The sequence below is a fragment of the Mytilus edulis genome, chromosome 5 (assembly GCF_963676685.1).
Source record: "Mytilus edulis chromosome 5, xbMytEdul2.2, whole genome shotgun sequence".
Lineage (NCBI taxonomy): Eukaryota > Metazoa > Mollusca > Bivalvia > Mytilida > Mytilidae > Mytilus > Mytilus edulis.
The window spans coordinates 92,510,127-92,520,411 of NC_092348.1; the positions used below are offsets into that span (position 1 = coordinate 92,510,127).

Here is a 10,285-nt window from a genome sequence, read left to right on the forward strand (position 1 = left end):
TCAGGTACTGGTCCGAGTACACAGTTATTTCCTTTAGACAATAAAAGAAAATTAAAAAAATCCCACCTGCGCTTTCTCAATAATATTTTTACAGTGTGTTGTCCTACTTTTGGGACAAATTATATCAAAATTATAGAAAACTTCATCAGCTCTAACTCAAAATATGGACAATTTTGTGTTAAGGGGGTCTTGAAATCTTTTGACAGCTTCCGAAGTGCTAATTTTTGACCTTTTTCAGCTGGACCTAACCACTACTTTACATTAATATTTATGACCCAATTTTTTTTACAGTGTCATTTCACCCCCCAACTTGTTATATGAGGCATAAAACATGGAGAAATAAATCTGGAAGGGGTATAACAAAAATTGGCAAGTAACACACTGTCCACACTAAGGACTATATATCAAAGGACGATTACTGTGTACTCGGACCTACTGACTTGGATGCCATTGCTGGTTTATGGTTAGTCCAAATAATTACGCTAGGAAGGCGTCCCAGAAAAAAAAAATAGCCTTGCCAGACGTCATAATTATTTGGACTAGTTTATGGTCTGCCGGGTACTGACTGGCATTGATGCCATTATATTGCAGTGGTAACTGTTGGCTTATGGTCTGGTTTTGACTTGGATGCCATTGCTGGTTCGTGGTCTCATTTATCGGTTCTCTGTTTTATATTGAGTTGATTGAAGTTCTGTGGAAATTGTTGTACCGGTTATTTGTATCATCAGAAGTCCATTACGGGACTTCTGGTATCACTTTATTTTAATTCACAATTTTGGTATTTAGATATACTTAGTTTTGTTCGTTTTGTTTTCACTATTTCGTAATATTCAACCTTTCCGGAAGTAGATTTTTTGTGACTCAAGATCAGACTGTTTTGATATCATAAACATTGTAAAATCTTTATTTATATCGAACGAACAACACCATACACAGCACATTATGAGTGGTTTAATATCAAAAATGTTTGGCGGCGGTAAAGGAAAAAATAAAGCCCCAACGCCCCAAGAAGCGATACAAAAACTTAGAGAGACTGAAGAGATGTTAGAGAAAAAACAAGCTTTTCTAGAAAAGAAAATAGACCAAGAAGTAGGAACAGCTAAAAAGAATGCGGCTAAAAATAAAAGAGGTAAAGTCTAGTCCAACTGACCAGGATCATCTTTATAATTTTTTAGAATGATTTTGTGACTGCAATATCTACATGAACTATAATCATGATAATCTAAAATAATATGAGGCAGGCATTTCCTGTAAATGGGGACGAAGTCTGTATGAATTATTTTTTTGTAACTTAAATATTTGTTAAAAAAAATAGAAACGGAAATACCGTAACGTTTCCGATTTTGGTTCTGTTGTTAGGGATTTTAGTTGTGACGTTATTTAAGTTATGACGTCATATGTAATGTAAACAAAGAAACGCTATCATCAGGTAACGTTTTTTCATATCAAGGAATTATTAAAAATGAAATTGGTATTGCGTCCCTTCCTATTCTATACTAGACTGATAAATATATATTTTACTCAAAGTTTCATACAAACGAGACCAGAAAAAGGAAGTACATTGTAGATTTCTGCGCAGATCCAGAAATTCCAAAACGCGACAAAAAAAATTGAACGATTTTGAATTCATTAGTACAATGAAAATATCGGGAAAATTTTCCCGATTTTTTTTTTTTTTTTTAATTGAATTTTCTACTGTTATTGGAGACTTCGTCCCCATATAATAGCCTTTCAAGACATCATAATTATTTTAAATATAATAGATTTTCAAGACGTCATAATTATTTGGACTAGGTCTGGAGATATACATTATATAGAAGACATCCTTAGGTACACATTTAACATCTTAGCTGTTCTCTGAGATCCTTTGTCAGAAGTTATTTACAGCTAAAGGATTACAGCTGGTCCATCACCTACATACAACTACATGTACATATAATTCACCTTATTGCTATTTTCATTAATGCATCATTACTGGAGAATCTTGTTCTTTCTCCCAGAGACCATTCACCAGGTTGGGAACAAACCCCCGGTATGGTGATTATACCTGTATAGAGGGATAATCCTTCTTTAGAGGGATAAAATTATCCTTCTATAGAGGGGTATTTTTGTTTACACTGGATTTAAAGCAAAATAGGGCAGAATGGCACCAGGATGACTGGATATGAACTATCAGTAATTTAACATACTTGAAGGAAGCAAAATATTTTTATAAGTGGGGCGAGTTGGCAGACCTGTATTCAGTGGGGTTTAAACATTTTTCGTTAATAAGTGAGTTGTCAGACTGATTGTTCAATTTGATTTTACACTTTTTCAAATTGAGTCGTTAAATAAGAGTGGGGCATTTTTTTTATAAAGTGGCGATATAGTGTGGGCCGATTGGCCAGTGAGTTGACCTTATTTGATATCTACTCATCGTGTTCCGGGGTCATTAAGGGTATACATCATAAAGTAATATATAAAGTATATTATAATGGTTGTGTGGCATTCTAAACTAGATTTTATGAATTGTAAATGGTTTTTGGTCTAATCTAAAACAGCTGGGATGTAAAATAGTTATCCAATTCGGACTTGGTGTGTCAGTGTGAGATCACCCTCTGGCTCCTGCCATCAGTGTGATCTTACACTGATACACTGCGTCCTCATGGGATAACTATTAATGATCATCACAGCTTTCAATCATGGTGAACAATAGGTTGTATATTCAGTCGGATAAGCAGCAAACTGGGCATGTGTATATTAAACTAAGTACATCAATTGGTGCATCAACTGTTGCAGGTTACTGCCATAATAAGTAGAAAATGCCATTCTGCCCTATTTTGATTTAAATCAAGTCTAAACAAAAATACCCCTCTAAAGAAGGATTATCCCTCTATACAGGTATAATCACCATATAGAGGGTTTGTTCCCAACCTGTTCACCCACTGTCACTGCCTTTCATTTCCATGCGTCTCTCTTCAAAAATAGATTGTACTTAAATGTACATGATACGGCCAGTCACCATCAAAATTGATAATTATATATGCCACAATCTATGCCACTTAGCAGTGGCAGATTTACCAGGGGCACGTGCCCCCCACCCCAATCCAGGTCACAAATTTTATTTTTAACATAATAAGTGCCCCCCAAATATCAAGGTTCTGGATCCACCCCTGCTTGGAGTAGAATTTTCATAGCCAATAATGCAATTGGTACCATATTTTGTGGAATACAATGTAGGTCCAGTTAATAGTTATTTCAGAATTATAAGAATAATTGCAAAAAGCACTTACATTGATTACATTTATTCATATTTTGGTGTATTGCAGCTGCCTTACAAGCATTAAAAAGAAAGAAGAGATATGAAAAACAACTGCAACAAATAGATGGAACATTATCTACAATAGAATTCCAAAGAGAAGCTCTAGAAAATGCTAGTACAAATACAGAAGTACTCAATGTAATGGGCAATGCAGCCAAAGCTCTTAAAGCTGCTCATCAAAACATGTAAGTTATAAAAAATCTACATTTGTACTTCCAGATTTAGGATACTTTGAAGTTCGAATTGCGGGTTAGAATATAGATATCATCATATATATGCTTAGCACAACAATATAACAATATGCATGCATTCTTTTTCAAATTGAGGTTTAGAAATTTAAATATGACATTCTGACACATTATTCCAGATTGCTTTGTTCAATTTAGTAACATGTATATTCAATCAAAAGTCAAAACATACACATCTTTTATGTAGTTTGTAAAAATACATCTAGGAATATTATGAAATATGGATATACATAATCAATGCATTTAAGAAAACAAGAGGTGAAAATACTGAAGCGAATAGATGTCTCTTTTGTTCAATTACTGGTACGATTCCTTTATGATAAATTCTTATAAAATTTTCTAGGGATGTTGATAAAGTCCATGATTTAATGGATGATGTAGCAGAACAACAAGAAATAGCCAATGAAATATCAGAAGCCATCTCTAATCCGGTTGGTTTTGGACAAGATGCTGACGAGGTAAGATATATTATAATGTATTATAGTAAAAGTAGTTTTAGGCTTGGGAAACCTCATGTACATGTAATTTTGTGAATTTCTTGGTTTCCTGTAAATCTAGAACTCAGGATAGCTTATTACATGCATGCCACATTTTTTAGCCTGTCCCAAGTCAGGAGCCTCTGGCCTTTGTTAGTCTTTATGTTTTTTTTTAAATTTCAGTTCTTTTATATGTTTAGGAGTTTAGTGTGAGGTCCATTTTCACTGAACTAGTACAAAATTTTGTTTAGGGGCTAGCTGAGCTGCGTTGAGTACCCATTATTGGCCTTCGGCTGTTGTCTGCTCTTTGATGAAGTTATGTCTCTTTGAAATATTCCTCATTTCCATTCTCAATTTTACCCGTAAACTGTCTTGAGTATATAATTATTTTTTTTTGCAAAGGAATTGTGGTTTAATTTATAATTGTCATAGATAAAACATTTTGAGTACTGAAATATGTATGAAGATTTACAAAAGTTTCTCATATTTATTTTACAGGACGACTTGATGGCAGAATTAGAAGAACTTGAACAAGAGGAACTTGATCAGAAATTACTGGATGTTGGTCCAATGGTAGATAACCTCCCAGCAGTACCCAGTGAACCGGTGCCTGTAGCTGCATCCAAAAGTAAGATACAAAACGGAAGAATTTTATACGGATTAAAATAAAATAGTTTCTTTTAAACTCATATTAAAGTTATAGTTTAAGTACATCAATTCTTTATCTTGATGTTTCATTGGACAGACTCATGTCAAGTACAGAAATACATTCATCTTATCTAGGTTCTACACCATGATTAGAAGAACCATTGGAGGTTCACTAAATACTAATTATAGATCCATGTGTGATTTTACCACTTGCTCCCATACAAATGTATACTATATGTATTGTCAGTTTACAGTCAACAGATGCTGTATGCAAAATGGGTTAAAGGAGATATGGGCTACTGATCAATGAGACATCAAGTAAAAATAACATAAAAAACACAAACCATCTATGAGATCAGCAATATAGAACATCTGTAAATCATGTGACTTGATAGAACATCTGTAAATCTTATACATGAAATAGAAACATGTGAAGAGTGGTCAAAGGTACAATCTTATTTGGGTCTATGGTCTTTACTGAAGTCTACATGTACATGCATATTATATTATATACTAAATGAATTCCGTTTTGAAAAAAATCTTTCTGCTTTTCATACATGTACAAATAGTTATATGTGCATTATTGTTTATTTGTACAAAATGTACATGTAATAAATTACTCTTTGTAGGCAAACCTCAACATGACGATGATGAATTAAAGGAATTAGAAGCCTGGGCAAGTTAAAGACATCTGACAATCTATCTGTACTGTAGTAGTGTAATATTTACTGTTATAAGTTCATTGTTATCAGGTTTTTATACCAATTTTTGTATGGTTGCTTATTTATTGATTATTTACTGACAGATTTGAAAACAAATTGAATTTGTTTAATTTCATTTTAGATTTGTCTTTTTTTCTGTAAAAAAAATAAAACATATATTATCCAACTTACATGTTTATGATTATATTGAAAAATTGGGAAATATCGGACTGATTTTTCTTTTCTTTAAGCTAGCTGCCTTAGGTAAATACAGTAACCTATTAGAAAGGATGTTCATATGTTACATGATAATGTAGCCTCTCTTAATGGGGAGACAAGCAGTAGAGGAGGTTTCAATAACAAGAAAACAACTTTGTATTGACTTATACACATGTACTTGTATTGTGTTGATTATAACTTATTAGTGATAAGCATATTTGAAAATATGTTTGTACTTGTTGCTGTATGAATATTTTTTTAAATCACAAACAGCAGTTAATCCGTGCCTGTTAAATCTTCAATAGAATTGGATACCTTTGGAATGCAGTGTTAAAATACATAAAATGTGATATATATGATAGTGGGAGATCCAGAACTTTTTCATAAAATGGGATGGGCAACTGACTGCCTAAGAGGGGGCCCGGCCCGTTACAGTCATGCTTCAGTGATCCCCTACATAATCAACAAAAAATTTCACAAATAGGGGGGGCTCTTTATTTGCCTCAATGTGAAGACTGTTCAAAAAGCACTTTAGGAATTGCCACGGTAATTTAATGTGATCAACAATGAAATATGTAGACAGTTGTAATACATTGCAGTGCTCAACAATTTTGAATATACATTTGCTGTTTGTATTGATAAGGTAGTTTTGATTTTGAACTCTTGTTGCATAAAGTCTTGTCCTTAAAACTGGTTTAGTCTGAAGCATACAAGTGTATAAATGCCAAAGCTATTAATATTAGCAATTCACCATCTGATACAGAAGAATGCTTTGAATTATTTTTTATATATTTGTTGATAAATGTCTTTCATGCATGTGAACTAAAAATAGGGCATTGAACAAAAAGAATATATATTTCAAATTGTGAAAATACAAGAAAATTGTATTGCATATACGAAAACATATCCATATTGATTAGGCAAAAAATATTTTTACTCAAATATTTCCATTTGTGATAAACTAAAAAAATGTACCCATAAACTGGCCTAAGGAAGATATTAAGCAACGATACTTTAAAGTTTATTTTTATTCTTAGATAATGTTGTGTTGAAATATGAAAATTATCTTTTTTTAATTTCTTTAAACATAACTAATGGGAAAAAAATAGAACTGCTATGTGTTGAAAATTCTAAAACATTGAGGCCAGTCTTACCCAATTTATTTCTTGGTCAAAGATTTTATCTTGTAAATGGTGATTTTAGTTCAAAGTTTTTAATAACTAAAACTCTGTATATATGTCTTGTAAACTATTTCATATCTATGGCATTTTTTTATTTTGTTTGTGTAAATTAAATTCATAATTTTTTTAATTTTCTGTTTTGAGTAAACCATAGCTGTTGTTTTTTTCTCTATTTTATGATGAAATATAAATCTAAATGTTATTATTTCTTCAGAATGATTTGCAAACTTTTTTTCTTCAAGTCTAGATGAAAAAAGGTGAATTAGAAAATTCAAATACATATAATGAGTGATGCTAGTGTAACAAATCTTATTCATTTCAGAATCACATTTTAGGTGAAAGAAAATGCTGGACAGCATAATTCATAGGTACGAAATGTTGAACTTATTAATACTATTAACTCAGATTTTATTCTATTTTTTTTTTTAATATTGCAAAAGATGCATTTGGGTGAATGCATTCTGGAATCTGATACATACATATATATCTGTATGTAGTTTTCCTAAAATATCCTTAAGGAATGTTGACTTTTGGTTGGTCATGATAAAATCACCAAAAAAATGCTCTGTAATAATTTTTGAATTTACAGTATTTCAAACTTCTAAGGTGAACTTTAAATAAGAATTGATTGTTTTGTGTTTATTTTCTATGGTTACTACTATAATATCCATGTGCACATATAACTTTGGTACATTATGTCAGTTCGATAATTTCACAGTATTATATAAACTGATTTTTTCGGTAACCTCTTGGTATATGTAAATATTTAATGTAATGATTTTGCATAAGTGTGGTTATGTAAGCTGATAAAATGTATACAACCTGTTAACCTTAAGTATGTGCATCTTATATAAAACATTGTTAACATCCTAAAAAAAAACATGTGAAATTTTATTCTTTTGAATAGTTTCTTTTATTCCAGTGCTAAGTGATTCCGTAATTTTCCTATCACACATGACTGTGATACTAGGGCAAAGTATGACTCAAACAAAAGAGACAAGAACTTCTCTTAAATGTTGCAAAATTTCAAACATGATTATTATACTCCGACTCAGAAATCAGTCAAACAAAATAATGGATTTGATGTTTCAAGCTCAAAATTTGTACTCCCAAGTACTGAGAAAAGTTTTGTGACCAAGGGCCCATATCTAATTTGGAAGGAAAACCTAGCTGAAAAACCTTAAATATGGAATTTGCTCCATGTTGAAAGTACATTGTAGTAGCTTGACCTATAGTTGTTAATTTTTGTGTCATTTTGTCTCTTGTGGAGTGTTGTCACATTGGCAATCATACCAAATCTTCTTATTTTATAAGGCTAAAAATGACATTCTGACACATTATTTTTTAGGTTTTCTGCATAAAGATATGATAAAATATATGCAGTTTTGATAACCAGTACCTACATTTTATGATGTTTTATAAATATGAACCTTGCTGTGTACTAAACTGACAAGCATTGAATCTAAGCTAGATATATAATTTGCCATTTCACAAGGTAACAGTACAGTGGAAGACACCCAACAAGGGCAAATTTATTTTGACTTGAGGCAAACCTGTGTGTCTAAATGCAGAAAGCAACAAATACCAATTTTCATGTCTATTTTTGAACCATTGTGGATCCAATCTGAATAACAGAGGTGAAATGAAAAGAAATAACGTAACAATAATGATGTCAAAGTACCTGTAGATTTTTATGACTTTAACTGTATACTCTTTACTTTTGGCACACATAATGCTATTAATTTCAACAGCATTTACCTCAAAAACTAGTTTTAAGAATGTGATGAAAGTGGCAGTATGTGAGACATAAGTATGACAATCCTGTAGTGACAGTATGAACTTTTTGTCAAAATTTATTTTTTATTTCAAAAGGTAGAAGAGCTGGATGCTTGATACTTTCTATGCAGACTCTTATGAAACGACCATTCAACTTCTAAAAGGAGGGGTTATTGTTATTTCTTTAAAAATATTTTGATCCCCAATTTGATGTAAAAAATATTGTCAATCAGATGACAAAACAAATATTCTGAATCCAGATTTTCACCATACCTTACAGCGTAAAATTTAAAAAAGAACTTGATTGATAGCGTGTAAAAAAAAAAAATGTTAGCGAAATGCTTATTGCGAAAATAAATTTCTGACTTGGACAAAAAACCATAACCCCCTGTTTATGTTAAATGGTTGCTTCCTTATGTTACAAAGTTTCCATCTCATATGTCCATTGTCCTTATCTCATTCTCATTTACTAGTGACTGCTTGAAAACAAATTTCAGGGTGTTTTTTTGTAAGGTGAAACACTCTTCACTTTATATGAAGAGTGATATGATAACTATATTTGGTATATGTGTTCCTTGCAGCCGTCTACATGTCTGGGAGATAGGGTTCATTGTTTATGGAATGATTGTCAAAGGTAAAGTTCTAACAGACACTTTCATATGACCTTAAAAAATTTTATGTTTTTGTCTTGTTGTTTGGTATTTCTCAGATATTATAAGCAATAATTGTGAGGTGTACATTTCTGTCTGGCAGGGTTCATATGACCTTCACGGATCTCATTTTCATGGTTCATTGGTCATGTTAAAATTTTGTGGGTTGATTTGTTTCTCAAGTACTATAAGCAATCAGACCACCATATTTTGTAAGGCATAAATTTCTATTTGCCATGGTTCATCTGACGATGACCACAATTTCAGAACATTGATAATGTTTAGTAAATGTGCTGCTTGTAGTAAAAACTTTATATTACAAACTTTCAATATGAATTCTATTACGAGCAAAACAGATGAGACATTTTAGCATGTGCACACCTGTCTGAAAAGAAGATAGGATTTATATACATATCATTGTAATTGAATTTGAACTAGCTTTCAGCTACAGAGAATGCAATAAACGGTACTTTGGTTTAGTAGTTGTGGTTTTGTGATTCAGTGTTCTGTGTCGATCCTTCAAGTAAAGCCTTGGTAGACCCAATGTTGTTTATTTGTTCTGATGTTGTGCTATTACCATTACATCACTTTCCCATGTTACGAGAAGGTTAGTCCACACAAATACGTTCAATCCGCCATGTTCTCTGTGTGCCTGTCCTAAATCTTTTGACTTAATTCAGTAGTTAATCACTGTCTATCAAGCATGTTTTTCTTTGTATTTGTGTGTGTGTGTAGTTTATTGTTTTGTTACACTGGTACCAGACAGTTGGTTTTCTTGTTTAAATTGTTTTACATAATGTCTTGTCGGGCCTTTTATGACTATCAATTTGGTATTGAATTTGATCATCGTTGAAGGCTTTACTTTTGTTTCTTACACCTACGCTGTTAAGATTTTGTTGGATAGTTGTCTCATTGGCAATCAGACCGCATCTTCTTTCACTCGTATTCTAAAAGATGTGGGTAATCATCTATCAGACAATAAAGCGCAGCAAAATCAACAAAGAAAAATCATATGAAAGGTATATATATGTCGCTCACCTTGGTCTATGTGCATATTAAACAAAGGACACAGATGGATTCATGAC

General features: G+C 32.1%; 1 protein-coding gene across 2 annotated transcripts; it reads left to right on the top strand.

Annotated features, from left to right (window-relative positions):
• The first annotated feature begins 814 nt into the window (after positions 1-814).
• On the top strand, positions 815-7,668 carry LOC139524825 (charged multivesicular body protein 4b-like). Of its 2 annotated transcripts, XR_011664869.1 has the most exons (6): positions 815-1,129; positions 3,309-3,486; positions 3,893-4,007; positions 4,524-4,653; positions 5,303-5,647; positions 6,078-7,668. XR_011664869.1 is itself a non-coding variant. In XM_071319929.1 (5 exons), the coding sequence occupies exons 1-5, from the start codon at positions 943-945 to the stop codon at positions 5,356-5,358; spliced, it is 666 nt and encodes a 221-aa protein (XP_071176030.1). In that variant the 5' UTR covers positions 816-942; the 3' UTR covers positions 5,359-7,668. The 2 variants fall into 2 exon arrangements, 1 of the variants encoding a protein (XP_071176030.1); XM_071319929.1 differs by having other exon boundaries at positions 816-1,129; positions 5,303-7,668.
• The last annotated feature ends 2,617 nt before the right edge of the window (positions 7,669-10,285 follow it).